The sequence below is a fragment of the Hyla sarda genome, chromosome 8 (genome assembly GCF_029499605.1).
Source record: "Hyla sarda isolate aHylSar1 chromosome 8, aHylSar1.hap1, whole genome shotgun sequence".
NCBI classification, from domain to species: domain Eukaryota; kingdom Metazoa; phylum Chordata; class Amphibia; order Anura; family Hylidae; genus Hyla; species Hyla sarda.
Window position 1 is genome coordinate 26,524,581 of NC_079196.1, and position 25,638 is coordinate 26,550,218.

The 25,638-nt window shown below is 43.2% G+C and overlaps 1 protein-coding gene across 7 annotated transcripts in view; it reads right to left on the bottom strand.

Annotated features, from left to right (window-relative positions):
* Positions 1-25,638, bottom strand: part of LRP1B (LDL receptor related protein 1B) — a 1,569,499-nt gene that overhangs the window by 866,240 nt on the left and 677,621 nt on the right. For all 7 annotated transcript variants that reach the window (XM_056534716.1, XM_056534714.1, XM_056534720.1 and 4 more), the window contains one exon: positions 15,765-16,022. In XM_056534716.1, the coding sequence (XP_056390691.1) occupies positions 15,765-16,022 (258 nt within the window). The remainder of the gene's footprint in view (positions 1-15,764; positions 16,023-25,638) is intronic.

Genomic DNA, 25,638 nt, shown 5'->3' on the forward strand with positions numbered 1-25,638 from the left:
TGGAGTGATCGCTTGGTGGGAGAGAGATCAATCTGCAACTAATGTAACAGCTGTAGGCACCCTGATTGAAAAACACAGGTCTTTTGTTTCAATGGGTGGGGTGACTGATATGTGGGAGGGAGGAAAAAGGAATTGTGGGATTTGTAGTCAAAAAAACATAAGTCAAACAGGAAATACAAGTTCACAAAAAGATATCCACAGTGTTATGGTAATCTCACAACATAGCCATTTGGCCCCAAGACAAGCGCAGATCATTCCTTAGCATGTCCATTACTGCCTACCAGGTACGTACTAAAATCCCCTTATCCTTGTGGTGGATAACCCCTTTAAGCAGTGGGACAAGCTGCCCGCTGGTGATTCCCAACCACGAGTATTTCAATCAGACATCCTTCTTTTCTTCAACATATTGTCAGGATTCAGCAGGCTGGTGGTGGATCCTCTGTGTCAGTGAGGGATTGGCGTGGACCGTACCGGTGGACCGGTTCTAAGTTGCTACTGGTATTCACCAGAGCCCGCCGCAAAGCGGGATGGTCTTGCTGCGGCGGTAGCAACCAGGTCGTGTCCACCGGTAGCGGCTCAACCTCACTGACTGCTGAGACTGGTGCGGTACAGAAGGACAAGGCAAGAAAGTGGATGTACTGATTGGGCCGGGCACCAATCAATGGCGCACTGGCCCTTTAAATCTCAGAGAGCCGGCGCGCGCGCGCCCTGGGGAGCAGGGCCGCGCGCGCCGGGACTGAGCCGACGGAGGACGGGACAGGTGAGGTGACTGGGATGCGAGCCGCGGGCGGGAGCGTCCCGCTATGCGGGTCGCATCCCCGCCGGAGACAGTAGTGCAGCGCTCCCGGTCAGCGGATCTGACCGGGGCGCTGCATGGAGGTGAACGCCGCGAGCGCTCCGGAGAGGAGCAGGGACCTGGAGTGCTCGGCGTAACAGTACCCCCCCCCTTAGGTCTCCCCCTCTTTTTATCTGCTTGTCCCTTCATACGAGACGAGGCCAGTAAGAGCGACTCTTGAGTCTCCTTCCAGATAACGGAGAAGTCCTGGGTTACTTCATCTATGGCAGGAACTCCAGAAGAAGTGGAAATGGGGAGGGGGGGCAGAGGGTGAAGCTTGCCACGGGGCAGAGTGGTACCAGGAAGAAGGCTATGAGGAGGTAAGATCTCTGCTTGCTTTTTGCAGAAAAGATCAGAAAAGCCCTGGTAAGCCTTGGGAGGGCCCGGAAAAGGTGGAACCTCAGGGGTTAGACAAGTGGGAGCCGATGTGAGGCATTGTTTGTGATAGGAAGGACCCCAATTTTTTATCTCCCCGGTGGTCCAGGCGAGGGTGGGAGCATGACGTTGGAGCCACGGCAGTCCGAGAAGAACTTCAGAGGTGCAGTTAGGCAGAACGAAAAATAAAAAATTTTCATAGTGAAGTCCAATGCTCATGGGCAGGGGTTCAGTGCGGTAGCGCACAGTACAGTCCAATTTTTCTCCGCTAACAGAAGAGATAGAGAGCGGTTTGACGAGACGGGTTACTGGGATGCTGAACCTATTAACAAAAGAGGCCAAAATAAATTTTCCTGCAGAACCAGAGTCCAAGAAGGCCTCAGCTGAGAAGGAGGAGTTGGCGGAAGGAGAAATCCGCACAGGCACAGTGAGACGTGGAGAAGCAGAATTCACACCAAGAGACGCCTCTCCCACGTGAACAGGGTGCGTGCGTTTCCCAGATGCGGGGGACGAATAGGGCAGTCCACTAGGAAATGTTTGGTACTAGCGCAGTACAGACATAAATTTTCCTCTCTGCAACGAGACCTCTCTTCATGGGTCAGGCGAGACCGATCCACTTGCATAGCCTCCTCGGCGGGAGGCACAGGGGTAGATTGCAAAGGATTCTGGGAGAGAGGTGCCCAGAGATCAAGGTCCTTTTCCTGGTGGAGCTCCTGGTGTCTTTCAGAAAAACGCATGTCGATGCTGGTGACCAAATGGATAAGTTAAGACAGGTTAGCAGGAATTTCTTGTGCGGCCAGTACATTTTTGATGTTGCTGGATAAGCCTTTCTTGAAGGTCACGCAGAGGGCCTCATTGTTCCAGGATAGCTCTGAGGCGAGAGTACGAAACTGGATTGCGTATTCGCCTACGGAAGATCTCCCTTGGACGAGGTTTAGCAAAGTAGTCTCGGCTGAGGAGGCCCGGGCTGGCTCCTCAAAGACAATACGAACTTCAGCGAAGAAGGACTGGATAGTAGCAGTAGCAGGATCGTTGCGGTCCCAGAGCGGTGTGGCCCATGACAAGGCCTTTCCAGACAGGAGACTGACCACGAAAGCCACCTTAGACGGTTCAGTGGGGAATAGGTCCGACATCATCTCCAAGTGCAAGGAACACTGGGACAAGAAGCCACGGCACAACTTAGAGTTCCCATCGAATTTGTCAGGTAGGGACAAGCGGAGTCTGGAAGTGGCAACTTGCTGCGGAGGAGAAGCAGGAGCTGGTGGAGGACATGGTTGCTGCTGTAGAGGCAGAAGCTGCTGTAGCATGGCGGTCAACTGCGACAGCTGCTGTCCTTGTTGGGCGATCTGTTGGGATTGCTGGGCGACCACCGTGGATAGGCCAGCGAGACTTGGCAGCGGCACCTCAGCGGAATCCATGGCCGGATCTACTGTCAGGATTCGGCAGGCTGGTGGTGGATCCTCTATGTCAGTGAGGGATTGGCGTGGACCGTAGCGGTGGACCGGTTCTAAGTTGCTACTGGTATTCACCAGAGCCCGCCGCAAAGCGGGATGGTCTTGCTGCGACGGTAGAAACCAGGTCGTGTCAACCGGTAGCGGCTCAACCTCACTGACTGCTGAGACTGGCGCTGTACAGAAGGACAAGGGAAGAGCAAGGTCGGACGTAGCAGAAGGTCAGGGCAGGCAGCAAGGTTCATAGTAAGGGGCAACAGCAGAAGGTCTGGAACACAGGCTGGGAACATACACAAAACGCTTTCACTGGCACAAGGCAACAAGATTCAGCGATACCAGGAAGGGGAAGTGGGTTTTTATAACGAGGACACAGGTGGATGTACTGATTGGGCCAGGAGCCAATCAATGGCTTATTCTTATTTCCCGCAGAGAGCTGTGATTGGCCAGATGGTTCCAGCCAATCACAACCCTCTGTGGGAAATATGAATAGGTGTTATATATACATCAGTGCAGGGGTCCATAGAAGAGCGTCCGGCTGCATCTATACTGGAGGATCCCAGCTGGTGTCAGGAGTGACACTCGCTGTGATATGTCTATTAATGCAGGTACTACAGCTCCCAGCATGGAGCAGAGTGTGCTCCATGTTGGGAGCAGTAGTACCTGTAGTTAAGGACAGATCACAGTGGGTGCCACTCCCGACACCGGCTGCGATCATCCTTCATCCCTGAGATGCGGAGCGGCTTTCTCCTGCGCTCACATCTCTGCTCTGTACTCCGGCCGGCCACTCACCATTCATCTGAGAGTGGGAATTGGCTGCCACCATCCAGCCAATCCCCACTCTGGGCGGAAAATATGAATGAGTGATGTGAATTTCTATTCACATCACTGGCCGGCCCAAAGTATAGTGCAGAGATGCGAACGCTGTAAAGAGCCACTCCGCATGTCAGGAGTGACACCCGGGGTGATCTGTTTATTAGTACGGGAACTACTAATCCCATCATAAAACAGTGTGTTTCATGCTGGGAGTAATAGTGCTACCTAAAAATTATTTTAAAAGATAAAGAAAGAAAAAAAAGAGAAAAACGCAAACACACTACATTTTTATTATTGTCGGCTACATTTTTAGGTCCCTGCCTGCCCTTATAAATTGATCCCTGTTTAAAAATGAACATTAACATTTTTATTTTATTTTTCTTTCAATATCTGGAGCAGGCCAAGACCAGAAAATTCAGCTCAATATTAAAAATAAATGAGGAGTGCATTTTATTTTTTTTTCTAGTTTTCGTTCTAAATCATATATATATATTTTTTACTTTACTTTTTTAACCACATTTTTAATATTGAGCGCTTAATTTTCTGGTCCCTGCCCGCCCCGGAAAACAGACTGTTCCATGATGGGAGCTGTAGTACCTGTACTAATAGACAGATCACAGCAGGTGTCACTCCTGACACCCAATGCGATTGTCCTTTCTATTGCAGAGATGGAGCGGGTTTCTCATGTGCTTGCATTTCAGCACTATATTCCAGCCGGCCAGTGATGTGAATAGAATTCACATCACTTATTCATATTTCCTGCAGAGAGCTGTGATTGGCCAGATGGTTCCAGCCACTCACAGCTCTCTGTGGGAAATATAAATAATAGGTATATATATGGCATATACTCATACTGCAGTGGGACCAGAGAAGAGCCATACATTATACAGGACAATCGCATTGGGTGCCAGAAGTGACTCACGCTGCAATCTGTCTGTTAATGCAGGTACTACAGTTCCCAGCATGGAACAGAATGTGCTCCATGTTGGGAGCAGTAGTACCTGCAGTTAAAGGGGTACTTTAACCCCTACAGGACCCATGACGTAACGGTACGTCCCGACACCCTGGGTCTTAAGGACCAGGGACGTACATTTACGTCATGGGCAGTTTTAGTCCCCGCCGTGCGCCGGGCGGGGATCGGAGCGGGATGGCTGCTGAAATCATTCAGCAGGCATCCCGTGCAAATGACCAGGGGGGTCATCAGACCCCCCCATGTCGGCGATCGCGGCAAATCGCAAGTGAATTCACACTTGCGATTTGCGCGATTCCGGGTCATTACGGGTCTATAGTGACCCGGTGACCCGCAATGTAAGGGGGATCGCGGGTGTCTAAGACACCCACGATCCCCCTGAAGCGATAGGAGTGAGGTGGCACGGGTGCCACCCCTCCTATCCCTGCTATTGGTGGTCTAGACGCGACCACCAATAGCAGATCGGGGGCGGGGGGGTTTACTTTCGTTTTCCCCGTCCTGCCCTCCCACAATAGGCGGGGCAGGACGGGGAAACGACGGGGACCGGCGCCGAAGATCCACTTACCGATCCGGGCGGCCGTCGGAGGCTGCAGGCGACGGAGATCGGCGGGCGGCGATGACGTGCGGCTGGATCCGACGGAAGCCGGTGAGTTGCCTAGCAACATCTGGAGGGTACAGTTTGAGACCATTATACAGTGGTCTCTAACTGTAGCCCTCCAGATGTTGCAAAACTACAACTCCCAGCATGCCCAGACTGCTGTTTGGGCATGCTGGAATATGTAGTTTTGCAACAGCTGGAGGGCTACAGTTTGAGACCACTATATAGTGGTCCCTAAACTGTAGCCCTCCAGATCTTGCAAAACTACAACTCCTAGCATGCTCAAACAACTGTTTGCTGTCAGGGCATGCTGGGAATTGTAGTTTTGCAACAGCTGGAGGTCCACAGTTTGGAGATCACTTTGCAGTGGTCTCTAAAACTGTAGCCCAAAAGATGCAAAACTGCAAATCCCAGCATGTCCAAACAGCAATCAGCTGTCTCGGCATGCTGGGAGTTGTAGTTGCGTACCTCCAGCTATTGCATAACTACATCTCCCAGCATGCCCTTCGGCGATCAGTACATGCTGGGAGTTGTAGTTTTGCAACAGCTGGAGGCACACTGGTTAGAAAATACTGAGTTAGGTAACAGAACCTAACTGAAGGTTTTCCAACCAGTGTGCCTCCAGCTGTTGCAAAAGTACAACTCCCAGCATGCACGGTCTGTCAGTACATGCTGGGAGTTGTAGTTTTGGAACAGCTGGAGGTTTGCCCCCCCCCCCCCCCACCCACAGGGTACATTCACACGGGCAGGCTTACAGTAAGTTTCCTGCTCCAAGTTTGGGCTGCGGCGAATTTTTCGCCGTATCTCAAACTTCTAGCGAGAAACTCACCGTAACCCGCCAGTGCGAATGTACCCTAAAAACACTACACTACACTAACACCTAATAAAGAGTAAAACACTACATATACACCCCCTTACACTGTCCCCCCAATAAAAATGAAAAACGTATTGTATGGCAGTGTTTCCAAAACGGAGCCTCCAGCTGTTGCAAAACAACAACTCCCAGCATTTCCGGACAGCCACTGACTGTCCAGGCATGCTGGGAATTTAGCAACAGCTGGAGGCACCCTGTTTGGGAATCACTGGCGTATAATACCCCTATGTCCACCCCTGTGCAATCCCTAATTTAGTCCTCAAATGCGCATGGCGCTCTCTCACTTTGGAGCCCTGTCGTATTTCAAGGCAACAGTTTAGGGCCACATATGGGGTATCTCTGTACTCGGGAGAAATTGCACTACTAATTTTGGGGGGCTTTTTCTCCTTTTACCCCTTAGGAAAAGGAAAAGTTGGGGCTACACCAGCTTGTTAGTGTAAAAAAATAAAAAAAATTTACACTAACATGCTGGTGTTGCCCTTTACTTTTTATTTTCACAAGCGTTAAAAGGAAAAAAAAGACACCCAAAATTTGTAACGCAATTTCTCCTGAGTACGGACATACCCCATATGTGGGTGTAAAATGCTCTGCGGGCGCATTACAAGGCTCAGGAGTGAGAGCGCACCATGTACATTTGAGGTCTAAATTGGTGATTTGCACAGGGGTGGCTGATTTTACAGCGGTTCTGACATAAACCCCCCCCAAAAAATACCCACATGTGACCCCATTTTGGAAACTACACCCCTCACGGAATGTAATAAGGGGTACAGTGAGCATTTACGCCCCACAGGTGTTTGACAGATTTTTGGAACAGTGGTCCGTGAAAATGAAAAATTTTATTTTTCATTTGCACAGCCCACTGTTCCAAAGATCTGTCAAACGCCAGTGGGGTGTAAATACTCACTGCACCCCTTATTAAATTCTGTGAGGGGTGTAGTTTCCAAAATAGGGTCACATGTGGGGGGTTCCACTGTTCTGGCACCACGGGGGGCTTTGTAAACGCAGATGGCCCCTGACTTCCATTCCAAACAATTTTTTTTCCCAAAAGCTCAACGGCGCTCCTTCTCTTCTGAGCATTGTAGTGCGCCAGCAGAGCACTTGACGTCCACACATGGGGTATTTCCATACTCAGAAGAGATGGGGTTATAAATTTTGGGGGGTCTTTTCTGCTATTAACCCTTGCAAAAATGTGAAATTTGGGGGGAAACACACATTTTAGTGAAAAAAAAAATTTTTTTTTTACATATGCAAAAGTCGTGAAATACCTGTGGGGTATTAAGGCTCACTTAATTTCTTGTTACGTTCCTCAAGGGGTCTAGTTTCCAAAATGGTATGCCATGTGAGGGTTTTTTGCTGTTCTGGCACCATAGGGGCTTCCTAAATGCAACATGCCCCCCAAAAACCATTTCAGAAAAACGTACTCTCCAAAATCCCCTTGTCTCTCGTTCACTTCTGACCCCTCTACTGCGCCCGCCGAACAATTTACATAGACTTATGAGGTATGTGCTTACTCGAGAGAAATTGGGCTACAAATACAAGTATACATTTTCTCCTTTTACCCCTTGTAAAAATAAAAAAATTGGGTCTACAAGAACATGCGAGTGTAAAAAATGAAGATTGTGAATTTTCTTCTTCACTTTGTTGCTATTCCTGTGAAACACCTAAAGGGTTAAAACGCTGACTGAATGTCATTTTGAATACTTTGGGGGGTGCAGTTTTTATAATGGGGTCATTTGTGGGGTATTTCTAATATGAAGACCCTTCAAATCCACTTCAAACCTGAACTGGTCCCTGAAAAATAGTGAGTTTGAAAATTTTGTGAAAAATTGGAAAATTGCTGCTGAACTTTGAAGCCCTCTGGTGTCTTCCAAAAGTAAAAACACATCAATTTTATGATGCAAACATAAAGTAGACATATTGTATATGTGAATCAAAATTTTTTTTATTTGGAATATCCATTTTCCTTACAAGCAGAAAGCTTCAAAGTTAGAAAAATGCAAATTTTTCAAATTTTTCATCAAATTTTGGGATTTTTCACCAAGAAAGGATGCAGGTTACCACAAAATTTTACCGCTATGTTAAAGTAGAATATGTCACGAAAAAACAATCTCGGAATCAGAATGATAACTAAAAGCATTCCAGAGTTATTAATGTTTAAAGTGACAGTGGTCAGATGTGCAAAAAACGCTCTGGTCCTGAGGTGTAAAATGGCCTGGTCCTTAACCCCTTAAGGACAATGGACGTACTCCTACGCCCCCGTTTCCGAGTCCTTAAGGACCGAGGACGTAGGAGTACGTCCTGTCCTTTCCCGGCCCCCTGCCGCTAGCCGGAGGGGAGCCGGTGCCCGATGCCTGCTGAAATCGTTCAGCAGGCATCGCGGCATATCGCCCAGGGGGGTCATTATGACCCCCCATGTCGGCGATGGCCGCAGATCGCTGGACAATTCAGTCCAGCGATCTGCGGCGATTCCGGGTCAATCGGGTCTCCAGTGACCCGGTGACCCGGAATTACTGGCTGATCGGGGCCGTCAGAGACGGCCCCGAACAGCCAGAGCCTGCAGGAGTGAGGTGGCACTGGTGCCACCTCACGATCGCCCTGATTCGTCGGCCGGATTACCGGCCGACGAATCAGGGCGCCTGCTGCGGGTGTCACTCCCGCACCCGCTCCGCCCCTCTTCCGGAGGACGTGAGCGGGTGCGGGACGTGCACCCCTGGTGCTGGGGACCCCGATCCCCGGCGTTAATGTTGGGATCGGGGCCCCAGGAGCGACGACGGCGGCGGCGGCGGGACTGACCTGTGCGGCGATCAAGCAGCAGCAGGAGGTGAGTGACAGCCTCCTGCTGTTGCTTAGCAACAGCTCCCAGCATGCAATATGGGCATGCTGGGAGCTGTAGTTATGCAACAGCAGGAGGCAGACCACCACAACTCCCAGCATTCCCTTATGGGCATGCTGGGACTTATGGTTTTGCAACAGCTGGAGGCACATTATTTCTATGGAAAAGTGTACCTTCAGCTGTTGTGTAACTACAACTCCCAGCTTGCACAAACAGCTTAAGTGCATGCTGGGAGTTGTAGTGGTGCATCTGCTGGTTGCATAACTACAACTCCCAGCATGCCCATTGGCTGTCGGTGACTGCTGAGAGTTGTAGTTTTGCAACAGCTGAAGGCACACTGAGTTAAGTAGCAAACCAGTGTGTCTCCAGCTGTTGCATAACTACAATCCCCAGCATCCCCAGCCAAAGTAGTATGCCTCCGGCTGTTGCATAACTACAACACCCAGCATGCCCTTCCGCTGTCCGTACATGCTGGGGGTTGTAGCTTTTGCAACAGCTGAAGGCACACTGGTTGCAAAACACTGAGTTTGTTACCAAACTCGGTGTTTCACAACCAGTGTGCCTCCAGCTGTTGCAAAACTACAACTCCCAGCATGCACTGATAGACCGTACATGCTGGGAGTTGTAGTTTTGCAACAGCTGGATGTTCCACCCCCCCAATGTGAACGTACAGGGTACACTCACATGGGCGGAGGATTACAGTAAGTATCCGGCTGCAAGTTTGAGCTGCAGCAAATTTTCTGCTGCAGCTCAAGCTGCCAGCGAGAAACTACTGTGAACCCCCCGCCTGAGCGACTGTACCCTAAAAACACTACACTAACACACAATAAAATAAAAAGTAAAAAAACACTACATATACACATACCCCTACAATAAAAATGAAAAACGTCTGGTACGCCACCGTTTCCAAAACGGAGCCTCCAGCTGTTGCAAAACTACAACTCCCAGCATGCACTGATAGACCGTACATGCTGGGAGTTGTAGTTTTGCAACAGCTGGATGTTCCCCCCCCAATGTGAACGTACAGGGTACACTCACATGGGCGGAGGATTACAGTAAGTATCCGGCTGCAAGTTTGAGCTGAGGCAAATTTTCTGCCGCTGCTCAAATTGCCAGCGAGAAACTACTGTGAACCCCCCACCCGTGCGACTGTACCCTAAAAACACTACACTAACACACAATAAAATAAAAAGTAAGAAACACTACATATACACATACCCCTACACAGCCCCCCTCCCCTCCCCAATAAAAATGAAAAACGTCTGGTACGCCACTGTTTCCAAAACGGAGCCTCCAGCTGTTGCAAAACAACTACTCCCAGTATTGCCAGATAGCCGTTGACTGTCCAGGCATGCTGGGACTTTTACAACAGCTGGAGGCACCCTATTTGGGAATCACTGGCGTAGAATACCCCTATGTCCACCCCTATGCAATCCCTAATTTAGGCCTCAAATGCGCATGGCGCTCTCACTTTGGAGCCCTGTCGTATTTCAAGGCAACAGTTGAGGGTCACATATGGGGTATCGCCGTACTCGGGAGAAATTGTGTTACAAATTATGGGGGGTATTTTCTGCTATTACCCTTTTTAAAAATCAAAAATTTTTGGGAAACCAACATTTTAGGTAAAAATTATTTTTTTTTTTTTACATATGCAAAAGTTGTGAATCACCTGTGGGGTATTAAGGTTCACATTACCCCTTGTTATGTTCCCCGAGGGGTCTAGTTTCCAAAATGGTATGCCATGTGTTTTTTTTTTTGCTGTCCTGGCACCATAGGGGCTTCCTAAATGCGGCATGCCCCCAGAGCAAAATTTGCTTTCAAAAAGCCAAATGTGACTCCTTCTCTTCTGAGACCTGTAGTGCGCCAGCAGAGCACTTCTCACCCCCATATGGGGTGTTTTCTGAATCGGGAGAAATTGGGCTTCAAATTTTGGGGGGTATTTTCTGCTATTACCCTTTTTAAAAATGTAAAAATTTTGGGAAACCAAGCATTTTAGGTAAAAATTTTTTTTTTTTTTTAACATATGCAAAAGTCGTGAAACACCTGTAGGGTATTAAGGTTCACTTTACCCCTTTTTACGTTCCCCGAGGGGTCTGGTTTCCAAAATGGTATGCCATGTGTTTTTTTTTTGCGGTTCTGGCACCATAGGGGCTTCCTAAATGCGGCATGCCCCCAGAGCAAAATTTGCTTTCAAAAAGCCAAATGTGACTCCTTCTCTTCTGAGACCTGTAGTGCGCCAGCAGAGCACTTCTCACCCCCATATGGGGTGTTTTCTGAATCGGGAGAAATTGGGCTTCAAATTTTGGGGGGTATTTTCTGCTATTATCCTTTTTAAAAATGTAAAAATTTTGGGAAACCAAGCATTTTAGGTAAAATTTTTATTTTTTTTTAACATATGCAAAAGTAGTAAAACACCTGTAGGGTATTAAGGTTCACTTTACCCCTTTTTACGTTCCCCGAGGGGTTTGGTTTCCAAAATGGTATGCCATGTGGTTTTTTTTTGCGGTTCTGGCACCATAGGGGCTTCCTAAATGCGGCATGCCCCCAGAGCAAAATTTGCTTTCAAAAAGCCAAACGTGACTCCTTCTCTTCTGAGATCTGTAGTGCGCCAGCAGAGCACTTTTCACCCCCATATGGGGTGTTTTCTGAATCGGGAGAAATTGGGCTTCAAATTTTGGGGGGTATTTTCTGCTATTATCCTTTTTAAAAAATGTAACATTTTTGGGAAACCAAGCATTTTAGGTAAAACATTTTATTTATTTTTTTACATATGCAAAAGTCGTGAATCACCTGTGGGGTATTAAGGTTCACTTTACCCCTTTTTACGTTCCCTGAGGGGTCTAGTTTCCAAAATGGTATGCCATGTGTTTTTTTTTTGCTGTCCTGGCACCATAGGGGCTTCCTAAAGGTGACATGCCCCCCAAAAACCATTTGACGCTCCTTCCCTTCTGAGCCCTCTACTGCGCCCGCCGAACAATTAACATAGACATATGAGGTATGTGCTTACTCGAGTGAAATTGGGTTTCAAATACAAGTAAAAATTTTCTCCTTTTTAACCCTTGCAAAAATTCAAAAATTGGGTCTACAAGAACATGCGAGTGTAAAAAAGGAAGATTGTGAATTTTCTCCTTCACTTTTCTGCTATTCCTGTGAAACACCTAAAGGGTTAATACACTTATTGAATGTCATTTTGAATACTTTGGGGGGTGTAGTTTTTATAATGGGGTCATTTATGGGGTATTTCTAATATGAAGACCCTTCAAATCCACTTCAAACCTGAACTGGTCCATGAAAAATAGCGAGTTTGAAAATTTTGTGAAAAATTTCCAAATTGCTGCTGAACTTTGAAGCCCTCTGGTGTCTTCCAAAAGTAAAAACTCATAAATTTTACGATGCAAACATAAAGTGGACATATTGTATATGTGAACCCCAAAAAAAAATATTTTGAATATCCATTTTCCTTACAAGCAGAGAGCTTCAAAGTTAGAAAAATGCAAAATTTTCATTTTTTTCATCAAATTTTGGGATTTTTCACCAAGAAAGGATGCAAGTTACCATAAAATTTTACCACTAAGTTAAAGTAGAATATGTCACGAAAAAACAATCTCGGAATCAGAATGATAACTAAAAGCATTCCAGAGTTATTAATGTTTAAAGTGACAGTGGTCAGAATTGCAAAAAACGCTCCGGTCCTTAAGGTATAAAATGGCCTGGTCCTTAAGGGGTCAAGGGGTTAACTTGGAAAACTTTTTTTATTCTTATTTTTTTTTATCAACTGGGGCCAGAAAATTAAACAAATTTGTAAATGACTTCTATTAAAAAATCTTAATCATTCCAGTACTTATTAGCTGCTGAATACTACAGAGGAAATTATTTTCTTTTTGGAACACAGTGCTCTCTGCTGACCTCACGAGCACTGTGCTCTCTGCTGACATCTCTGTCCATTTTAGGAACTGTCCAAAGCAGCATATGTTTGCTATTGTTATTTTCTCCTACTCTGGACAGTTCCTAAAATGGACAGAGATGTCAGCAGAGAGCACTGTGCTCATGATTCAGCAGAGAGCTCTGTGTTGCAAAAAGAAAATAATTTCCCCTGTAGTATTCAGCAGCTAATAAGTACTGCAAGGATTAAGATTTTTTAATAGAAGCAATTTACAAATCTGTTTAACTTTCTGGCACCAGTACCCCTTTAAGGACAGATCACAGCACTCCTGACACCAGATGTGATTATCCTATCTAGATGCAAGAAAGCTGCCCTCAGCTATACATTATACAGGACGATCGCCGCGGGTGTCAGGAGTGACACCAGGGGTGATCTGTCTATTAGCACATGTACTACAACGCCCATCTTGGAACAGTCTGTTCCATTCTGGAAGTAGTACTACCTAAAAAAATTACAAAAAATTGAGGGGAAAAAGTGAAACACACACACTTCATTAAACACATTGAGGGTGGCATCTGGTTCCCCAGTAGTTTCCAGCCTGCATCTTGTTGACCATTCAAAGGAATGGTAAACCAATTATTACATTGATTATGTTAGGGGGAGAGCCCTCCTTGTTAGTGATAGCTTACTCTGTCCAAATGTGGGGTGGCCTATGATGTTCACAGTACATCTGAAACATGGTTGTCATTGTCAGATGGTTCCTTCAACCATGATGTATTTGTACTTTACACACCTAAAGCTCAAAACTATTAGGTGCTGATATTATATAAAAGGATACGTTTGGCAGTGAGCATCATATCTATCTACTTTTTCATTTATTTATTTATTTATTTATTTAATAATTCTTTATTTTTATGAAAACGAATATCAATGTTTTCCTTTACATTTTAAATGTAAGAAATGAATAATGAAATGTCAACATAGGAACATTTCTGTAAGCTTTACTTGTTCATTATGTACAGCATGGCTTTAGTTTTTTTATTGTGTGTACAAAGTTATTTTTATTGTATTTCTGATAACTTCAATAAAATAAAAAATAAGTCACAAAAAAACTATAAAAATAGAATAGTAAATAAGATGTACTTTGTTTTTGCTTGTTATCCTACAAATCTTTATATTTAGTTTACTGACACGTTTGCACAGGGATTTAGGGAATTGCTAAGCAACTGGCATTGCCTGCTACTAAAAATAAGGACTCCTTGGTTGTAGACAGTGCGGAAAGTTGAGTAGCTTAATATTTGCCAATCCAGTTGATGTGTCTTTTTACTTTATTTATTCCATAATCAAAAATATCACTCTGTAGTACAGCCATGTTTCAGGTTAACCACCCTTCATCAGGTTAGAAAACCATAAATTCCGGCATGGATACACTACTGTGCCCATGCCTGACACCATGATGTTCTTGCCTAATAATAATAGGCTACACAGGGATTTGCACATAGAATAAATATGTTTCTATGCCAAATCTTTTATCTCTTTGCAATATTATTGGTGGATTGGAGATTGGCCACCAGGGTCTCACACCCCAAATTGCTATACCCAGTATAGAGTGCTGCCTAATACTCTGATACTGGTTAAGTATCTTGGTCTTACTCTCTCCAACTTGTCTCCCTGGTAAAGATGGTTTTACCAAATTACCGTCAATAATGGGGAATATTGTCAAACGTTATATTGCATCCCACTAGAATTAACTGGGGTTACCTACTATACTAAATCACCCAATGCTTGGGAACAAACCAGGACACAACATTTTTGTAGGACTCTTGCGCCTATTATTTCTGTATGGAAGGAAATGGCCTAATAAAAATGGAGGCCTCTAATATGGTTGTCTCAAACTGTGGCTCACCAGGTTTTGCAAAACTTCACCTCCCAGCATGCCCGGAAAGCCAACAGCTGTCCAGGCATGTCCAGTTTGATACCACTGCTGTGATATAACTGGTTCATCTCCTAATCCCATGTTCCCTTGTGGTCACTGTGGCCATGTGGGAAATATTTTGACAGACACAAAAATATTTTTACAGACACAACTTTTCCCAGACGATGTCATCTTGATGAGAGAAGAGATGTAAAAAGCAAATAGCTTTTGGCAATTGTTCCTTTTCCCTAGTCATTAACCTATATGACCCAGTTTGATACAGTTCCATGCATTAAAAGGGTACTCTGCAGGCCAAAATTTTTCAACTGGTGTCAGGAAGTTAAACAGATTTGTAAATTACTTCTATTTAAAAATTTAAAAAATTTTAGTCATTCCAGTACTTATCAGCTGCTGTATAATACAGAGGAAGTTATTTTCATTTTGAATTTCCTTTCTATCTGACCCCAGTGCTCTCTACTGACACCTCTGTCCATTTTATGAACTGTCCAAAGTAGGAGCAAATCCCCATAGTAAACTTTTTCTGCTCTGGACAGTTCCTGACATGGAAACAGGTGTCAGCAGAGAGCACTGTGGTCATACAGCAAAGAACTACACAACTTCCTCTGTAGCATACAGCAGCTAATAAGTACTGGAAGGGAAAAGATTTTCTGGCATCAGTTGATTTAATTATTTTTTCCCCCCAGTGGAGTATCTCTTTAAGTCAACTGGGCACCAGTGAACTCATCTCATTACAAAAGTAGCTACTCATTTTTGTAATTTTTTTTATTTAATGTACATATTTTTGATTCTGTACTTGTGCAAAAAATAAAAACAAATTTGGATTTTTCTCTCCAAAAACAGCACTAGTCTTTTTAAAGGCTGTGTCTGGTACTGCAGCTGAGCCCCATCATTTGAGCTTTAGTAAAAGACAGATTGTATAGACAAAAATGACCCTTTTTCTAGGAAATAAACAAACCTTGAGTTCTAATCTCATACAACCCCTTTAGGGCAATTGTCACAAAAAAACAAACAAAAAACATAATTATGACAATATAACCACCATGCTGGAATTCATAGTTTCACACCCTCTATAAAGTGATAATTTGTTTTGGCCTGTGTGGGCAAACTCATTCTCCGCGACACAGGAACCTACAACAATTACAGTTTGTATTATTTTTATGTTATTCCCATTAGGAAACAGATTGCTTGTTACTTACTGCGGAGATATTGTGATACGTGTATTGTTCTTTCCTCTGTAAAGGTCCAGGTCTTTTTGATTCTGTGGCACTTTAGTTGGTACGAAGACTTTTTGGATTCGATCCAGCAAACTGTGTTTTCATCATAAAAAAAATCCAGCGTGTGAATTCCATTTGCATTTATAGAACTCCTATTGAGCGCTTTGCCCCCATTAATATCCAGCACTTCAATTGTTTCAGAGTTTGCAATCAAAAGAAGCGGAGGTCTGTCAGCGGGCTCTAGGATTAAACATAATGCAATCATAAGTATTAATTTGAGAGCAAAGTCAATCTGCATATCACGTTGCATAAGTAAGAAAAAAGGAATTTGAACTATTGTATTAGATACATTGTATTGTAGGGATGTAAGAAAAAATCGATTCTCGCGATAATCGCGATTTTTCATTTGCCGATACAGAATCGATTCAAAATATTTTTGAATCGATTCTTTTAGGGATGTGAAATTTTTAATAAAACGCACTTTTCTTACCTGCCAACGAGCCCGCGGAGCTCCGGTACAGGTGTTGGGTCCCCGGGCTGTATTCTTCTTACTTCCTGTTAGTCCGGCACGTCACATAGAGCTTCAGCCTATCACCGGCCGCAGCGATGTCCCGCCTCCGCTGGTAATAGGCTGAAGCTCCATGTGACGTGCCGGACTAACAGGAAGTAAGAAGAATACAGCCCGGGGACCGAACACCTGTACCGGAGCTCCAGGGGCTCGTTGGCAGGTAAGATAAAGTGCGTTTTATTTTATTTTGCAGCCCGGACGGGATAACATGAGAAAAGTGAGCACCGGAGTACTAGATCGCCGCTGTCAAAGCTGACAGCGGCGTCTATTGGGATCTATGAATGCTCCCAGGTGGGCGATATATCGCGATGTATCGTCACCTAGACGGTATCGCGATATATCGCGATATATCGAATCGCCACACTGGTATCGCGATTCGAATCGAATCGCCAAATTCTTGGCGATTCACACCCCTATTGTATTGTCTGGATTATGACGGTTCCTAATCCCGGAGTGTATGACTGTAATAACCTGTAAATTCTATATTTAATAAAATACATTGAGGATCATTTATACAAAAATGTGCTATGAAAACTGTAACACATTTACATGTAAGGAGCCTATAGGCATAGATTGACAGGTGCCTTAAAGGGGTACTCCTGTGGGAATTTTTTTTTTTTATCAACTAGCTCTAAAAAGTTAAACAGATTTGTAAATTAGAAAGAAAACTAGTGTGTGCAGCTCACAACCAACGTCCGAGGTATATGTGGTTGAAATGATCAGTCCCCACTGATCGACAATAGTGAAAAATCTCAATAGTAATATATTAACCACACCTCAAGGATGATGCACAATGAACAAAAATTATAGACAGTTATATATTATAACTTTTATATATTATAACTGTCTATACTTTTTGTTCATTGTGTATCATCCTTGAGGTGTGGTTAATATATTACTATTGAGATTTGTAAATTACTTCTATATAAAAATCTTAACCCATCCAGTACTTACCAGCTGCTGTATGCTCCAGAGGAAGTTGAGATGTTCTTTTCTCTTTGACCACAGTGCTCTATGCTGCCATCTCTGTCCATGTCAGGAACTGTCCAAAGCCGGAGCAAATCCCCCTAGCAAACCTCTCCTGCTCTGGACAGTTCCTGACATGTACAGAGGTGTCAGCAGAGAGCACTGTAGTCAGACAGAAAATAATTATACTGGAAGGATTAAGATTTTTTTTTATAGAAGTCATTTACAAATCTTTTTAACTTTCTGGCACCAGTTGATTAAAAAAAAAAAATATATATATATTTCCACCAAGGTACCCCTTTAAAGCGCAATTGTCTTGACATTTTACCTCCTTATCCTAATAGCAGTATGTCAAAAGTGTTTACAACAGTTGTTTAGCCATGCCTTTGGCTTCTTTATAGCACTTTTGGTCATGCTAAAGATTACATTTATGTAGAGTCAGCAACAGGATAGGCATTGCCAGGATTTGCAATGCCCTGGGGCTGCCACACTTATCTCCTTTTCATCAGCACTACGACTGCGGCGTGATTGACACACAGGTTCTGAGGTTCTACTGATGCCTCCCGTCTCAGAGCTCCTGCATAACGCTAGCATAATGCAGGTGCGCTGAGCCAGGAGACATAGCGAGTGAGCCCTCGCTTACAGAGAATGCTGCGGGCACGTTTGGGCGCATGCGCTGAGAACCTGTGTGTCCATTATGCAGCGGTCCCAGTGCTGATGTAAAGCCTGGCCATGCCTATCCGACTGTTCCTGACTCCTTATAAATGCAGTTTTTAGCATGACCAAAAGTGCTATAAAGATGCCAAAGGTGTGGCTGAATTACTATTGTAAACATTTTTGACACATTGCTATTAGGATAAGGGGGTAAAATGTCATGACATTTGGGATTAAAACCTTTACTGATCTTCTCCGATCTCTGTACGAGATTTATCAAAACATTTACATAGGAAAAATTGACCAGTTGCCCATAGCAACCAATCAGATAACTTATTTTATTTATAAAGAGGCCTCTGGGAAATGAAAGGCCATTAATGTTGAATGCCCAGAAATTCGTTTTATCACATACGCCCCAACTTACATCATGTTTGCCAGATAAAAGAGATAGATAGATATGTGATTGATAGATAGATAGATAGATATGAGATAGATAGATGGATTATTAGATTTATAGATATGTGGTAGATAGATAAATATGTGATAGATAATTAAATAGACAGACAGACAGACAGAGAGACAGATAGATAGATAGGTATACTTCCAGAAATGGGGCAGCACTTCTAGAGTTGTATTGCTGGATGGTGCCGGCTACAAAACACAAGACTTGGTCACAGTCCCAAAGATATCCAAACACAAGAAGATAGCAGCACTCCGGTTCACGTGGAATAATTTGTATGGCTTCATTCACCAAACATCATAGCAACGTTTTGACCATCTCACACGGTCATTGTCAACCAACAAGTGATACATAGTGTATGGTATATATAGTATACACAATTCATTACCATTAATAACATCATTATATAATAACAATAAATATACAGAAGTATGGTTAAGATTACATTTTCGGGGTTCATATACACGCATATACATATCCACTCATATCCATATCCTTAAGGAACCAGAGTAATGTAAATTGTAAAAACTGTGCATAATATCATAAAAATTTGACTGTACATATAGATACTTATGTGCTACCTTAATGAGTCCAGGAGGGGAGGTCCCGCAGTGCATGTTTTCACACATTGCCACGTGGAACGCAAACAATATTCAAAGATCCGTAGCGTATTCTGTACTTCTGGACCTCGGCAGGAAGTGACGTAAGGATAGAGGCATTCTATGCGCATGCATACTTGGCTGATATTCTTCTACAGGCCCCATTTTGGAGAAGGGCAGGCCCTTCCTGTCATCCGGCGTCTGTACAGGGGATATAGTTGTCTTTCTGCAGCATAAAATAAGCTCGTTCAGCTGCATTTACCAGCGCATCGTGAGTGGTGGGGGCACGTCCTCTCGAGAGCAAACTTTTCCGTAAGCCGTTGAATGTGTAACCATCCCTCTGTTGTGGAATACCTGGTGTGTCCGTCCTCTGTTCGGCTGAGTCAAGCAGAGACTTCAACTCTAGTGATCAATTTAAGGTGTATCTGCTGCAGCATAAGTCTCTCACATGTCACAAGTCCATCATTAGAACGCACATTGTAAAGAGTATTATAAATCATAGGAGTCTAAGATATCTATGTTACATTGATAATTTTATTTATCTTTTGGGGTTTTAGGGTCGTGGAGGACCGCAACGTGCATGAAGATCCACACAAAGCCACAGTAAAACGCCTTTTTGTACAATGTAACTTAGAAATCTTAGATACACTTGATTTATAATACTCTTTACAATGTGCGCACTAATGATGGACTTGTGACATGTGGGAGTCTTATGCTGCAGCAGATTTATGCAAAGGTGAGCGAGTGGATGCCAGGACAGGACATAATGTGCGAACGCACTTGAGTTGAAGTCTCTGCTTGACTCAGCCAAAAGGAGGACGGACACACCAGGAATTCCACAACAGAGGGACGTTTAAACATTCTACGACGTGCGGAAGAGTTTGCTCCCGAGAGGACGTGCCCCCACCACTCACGATGCGCTGCTAAATGCAGCTGAACGAGATTGTTTTATGCTGCAGAAAGACAACTATATCCACTGTACAGACACCGGATGACAGGAAGGGCCTGCCCTTCTCCAATATGGAGCCTGTACAAGAATATCAGCTAAGTATGCATGCGCATAGAATGCCTCTATCCTTACGTCACTTCCTGCTGAGGGCCAGAAGTACAGAATACGCTACGGATCTTTGAATATTATTTGGCGTTCCACGTGGCAATGTGTGGAAACATGCACTGCGGGACCTCTCCTCCCGGACTCATTATGGTAGCACATAAGTATCACTTGCACCTGGTCACTTTATAATTGGATATATGTACAGTCAAATTTTTATGATATTATGCACAGTTTTTACAACATACATTACGCTGGTTCCTTATGTATATGAGTGGATATGTATATGAGTGTATATGAAATCTTAACCCCACTTCTTCTGTATATTTATTGTTATTATGTAATGATATCATTAATGGTAATGAATTGTGTATACTATATATACCCTACACTATGTATCACTTGTTGCTTGACAATGACCGTGGAAGAAGATCAAAACGTTGCTATGATGTTTGGTGAATAAAGCCACAGACCTTTTTCCACGTGAACCGGAGTGCTGCTATCTTCTTGTGTTTGGATAGATAGATAGAATTACACAAAAAAGATGAAGCAGCACTACCATGATGGCATCATATGCAGGTGCCCGCAATCCGCACAGCCTAAGTCAAGGCTAAAAAGTATAGATGAAAAAATGAATTGCAGCACTCAAAACAAGTGAAATCAATTGATTATTTAATTCAATGCAAAGTTTCGGTCACCATATGCAACCATTTTCAAGCATACAGAAAAAGGAGAAAATCCAGCTCAGGGATGCTTCAAATCACGGCTTTATTTCAGGCCAGTGCACATAGGCAGGTAGACAATGATGCATTTCAAGCGCAGGTGCGCTCTTAGTCGTATGCTGATTACACAGATACACAGGTTTATATAGGGGAAACAATTCCCTCGGGTCACGCCTTGTTGGCCGGAGGAACCGTTTACCCCTCACAGGTACATGTTTCACAATAAAACTTCCAAGTTTAATCAAATCCTCTTAAAAACATATGTATTAAAGTCATAGACATATAAGATATGTCCAGCACTTGCATCTGTGCTCCGGCCATTATGTTGGGGTGAGCTGGTGTAGCTCTCTTTTTCCACATTTTCAAGCATATGTTTGAAAATGATCCCAAATGGCGACCAAAACGTTGCACTTGGGATGGAATAAAATAATAATGTTTTTTTCACCTGGACACTTGTTTTGAGTGCTGCAATTATTTTTATTTCATTTCATCTAGATAGATATGAGATAGATAGATAAAAGAGATAGACAGATATATAAGAAATAATAGATAGATAGATAGATATGAGATAGACAGACAGATAAATAGATAGATAGAAGACAATACTGCAGCACTCCAAATTATGATGAAAAAATTGGTGAAATTTATTCCATCCAATAACATTTTTCTGCAAGTGTCCGGTACAGCAATGGGGACAAATGTCACCCAAACTTATGCCAACATCTTTGTGGCCTCCCAGGAGGAGGAGTCAGCCATGTGCTGGGGTTGTGGCGATACATAGATGACATCTTCCTCATTTGGACAGGGAGTGCCACGGAGTTGGAGGCTTTCACTCAATTTCTGAATGAGATGAGCATCAAGATCAAGTTCACATTGACATATTCAGACATTTCAGTTCAGTTTTTGGATACTTTGGTGGTTGTTGAGGGCAACCACCTAAAAACTGAACTATATATAAAACCAACTGACAGTAATTTGGTTCTTTACTTTCAAAGTTGCCACCCTCGACCTATGATTAGGGCATTGCCCTGTAGTTAGATTATGCGCCCTAAGCGCATCATTAGTCTGGGCCCCCAGGTGGAACTGGCTTTAGATCTTATGAGATGCAATTTTGCCCAGATCTCTTATATGAGAGCAAAAGTAGGGTTATGATGATGGATAGACATTTACTTATACACCAACCTTTTAAATGCCAGACCATTGAACATAGCGTTTGTGACCACTTACAATAACTTCTCACATAAAATATATAGAGTGATTAACAGACATAGGCCCTCATTTACTATGCAAACCCACATTGCGCCAGAAATTCTGTCTGCGCCAGATTTTGTACCAGAATTTGCGCCAGAATTGAAAAAAAACCCGACTAACTCTCCATTTTGCTAAGAAAACCCCAAAAGGGGCGTGGTTGCCAGGAAAAGGGGGCATGGTATCTGAAAAGGGGCGTGTTCCCGACATTTTCACAAAAACCCAACATATTTACTAAGGTTTCCATATAAAATGTGGTGGATTTGAACTGAAGAAAACCTTACAGATCAGAGCATGTGTAAAAAAAGCAAAGTGTAGGGAACGTGGAAAATGCAGGGAAACCTTAGTAAATACCGTGGAAAATAAATTGTAGGGAATTAAAACCCACAAAGAAACCTACACAACACTCTTAGTAAATAAGGGCCATAAATTTAATATACATAATTTAAGGGATAAACTTGTCAAATCAGACATGTTGATCAAACCACAAGACAACCAAAGATATCTTACTGTTCAGAACACAGGATGCTTGGACCTTCCTGTGTCGAAGCACTTTACTGAGGCAGCACATAGCGAGCGTGATCTGCGATTCACCCATGTTTTCATTTCACTTTCTTTCCAGATCGGATCGCGGATATATAGATCTTCACCACCAACACCTGTCTTTTGCACGATTATATTTCTCTTGTGGGAGGTTGATGTAGTTGTACCATAATATCTATTCATCATTTCCGCTCTATCTATACGTACAGCGGTTGTCAAACGGGTTACCTGCCCGATGTGTGACCATATCATCATATACTGTTAGACAGAGAAGTCCCTGGTGAACCGTGGGGTTCTCCCATATCCCCCAGGACACTAAGAGGCAACTGTATGATCTCTCCGCCCTGACTGAGATGATTTTATTATGACATAACCTGGTTCAGTTGAGTGCACTTATATTATTACTATTATGCACACTGGTATAGTTTATACTGTATATGCTGTGTGATATACACTTTTTATGAACTAATGACACTATACATGTTATGTACATGATCTACTTTGCCCAATATGTTTATCTATTACTGCATATATGCACTTTATTGTGATTTCTATGTAAATCACTTGTGTAATTACTATTATATGTAACTTTATTTAAATGTGGCACATGACTGTGTTTGTATGCTTGGAAATGGCCACATAGGGCGACCGAAACGTTGCATCTTGTTGGATGGAATCAATTTCACCTATTTTTTCATCATAATTGGGATTGCTGCAGTATTGTCTTCCATACAGTCTTCAGTGCCTAGGACATTGGCCGTGTGACTGCTTGCACCCACTCATCTTCATACTGGGAGTGCTGCTCAATTTTGCTTGTGTAGATAGATAGATAGATAGATAGATAGATAGACAGACACCACATCTATTTTTTATACAGTATGGTTTGCACTTCAAACTTTATATATTGTTTCCCTAATCATAAAAGGATGCGTCTCAGTGTTTCGCTCACAGCTAACAAACCTTGCCAAGATTTTTTTGTTCCCCTTCTATCAAGGCACTGGAGGGCTTTGAACAATTTAAAGGTAGAAACCAAACATTATAAAATCCACTTTGTTGTTTTGCTAACATAAAGTGCCAAGGGAACCATCTTTTATGCTTTTATTATCAGGTCAAAGAGAAGCTTAGAGGTTTAGGACCACAAAGGTTTCTTAGGATATCAGTAATTCAGAACACTTAGAGGATTTTATTTGTTTGTTCCCTTGTTATTTACCATAGGTAGAGCATGATAAGGAACAGATCGTGCTCAGCCTCAGCAAACATCGCACCTTCTAATTTTACTCAAGATTTATTTGGAGCCGCTGCCGAAAAAATTTGTGGGACCATGCATCAACCTAAATGTACTCCTGCAAAGGTTATACGTGCTATTTGTGTTCTGCATCTGTAAATGGAGCGCACCATGAGAACATAGAGGGCTCGCAGGCTCTTCAGACATTTGTTGCAGATGCTCTTTAATAATTTATGCAGGACAAATGTCACAAACTGAGAAGGAGCCGCTTGACTTCTGTTTATTTGATGATTTATTTGATTATTATTTGTGTCTTTCAATCCTGGAGATTAAAAAGATAATTTCCATCCCTCTCTGTGACAGGCTCCAGCATGCTGGACTTGTCAGAGGGAAATACTTTCGTAAAGAACAAGTAATTAGGACAATCTCCATCTTCACACAATTTTCTTTTAAATTTAAAAAGCAAAATTCCATTTATTTTTTTGTCTTAGCACTTCCCTATTTTTACAGTATCCTGCCTGCTTCCGGTTAGACATCCTCTTAAATCCTCTTAAATTGTGATGAGAGAACTATCGGAAAATGTGCTTGTGGTGAACTTGTTCAGCGAACTGGCATGGAAAAAGATTTGATTGCTGGTTTACTGTAAACTCTTGCTTTAAAGGGGTATTCCGGTGGAAAAGTTTTTTTTTTTTTTTTTTTTTTTTATTATCAACTGGTGCCAGAAAGTTAAACAGATTTGTAAATTACTTCTATTAAAAAATCTTAATCCTTCCAGTACTTATTAGCTGCTGAATACTACAACGGAAATTATTTTCTTTTTGGAACACAGTGCTCTCTGCTGACATCTCTGTCCATTTTAGGAACTGTCCAGAGCAGCATATGTTTTCTATGGGGATTTTCTCCTACTCTGGACAGTTCCTAAAATGGACAGAGATGTCAGCAGAGAGCACTGTGCTTGTGATGTCAACAGAGAGCTCTGTGTTCCAAAAAGAAAAGAATATCCTCTGTAATATTCAGCAGCTAATAAGTACTACAAGGATTAACATTATTTAATAGAAGTAATTTACAAATCTGTTTAACTTTCTGGCACCAGTTGATATAACAAAAAAAAAAAAAAAAAAAAAAAAAAAAAAAAAACGTTTTCCACCGGAGTACCCCTTTAAGGAAGGGAATATATTTTTTAATGATGCCCAGCCTGTCCCTTCTGAAAAAAACAAACCTTTACTTACCTTCCGCGCTCCACCAGTGCCTATGGTATCACTGCTTTGGTCCCCAGTGTGGTCCCCTTCCTGGTGCCAGAGGTTGATACATCACAGTGCAGCTCAGTGAATTGCTGGCCACAGCAGTGTCCCTCCTTAACCAGTGATTGGCAATTTGATTTACTAAGCCCCGGCCCGGTCTTCTTCCTGGTGCCGGGGCTGAGTACATTACATTGAAGCTCAGCCAAGTACTGACTGAGCCATGCCACTGTGCCACACTGTGCCTCATCCACCCTTGACACCAGAAAGGCACCTGAATAGTGCAGGAGGTAAGTAAACACTGAACATCTTTGAAAAAAAAAAAACATCCTTTAGGGAGAAACAATTACCCCTTTAGTCCCACAATTCTATCTACATTTTCGGAGTTCCCGTTTTTACGCAGTGCACTTTTCAGTAAAAATGACACCTTATCTTTATTCTGTAGGTCCATACGGTTACAAGAATACCCAATTTATGTAGGTTTTATTCTATTTTAATACTTAAAAAAATTATAAACCAGATGCATTAAAATTTGTATTTTTAAAATTGGCATCTTCTGACCCCTATAACTTTTTTTTATTT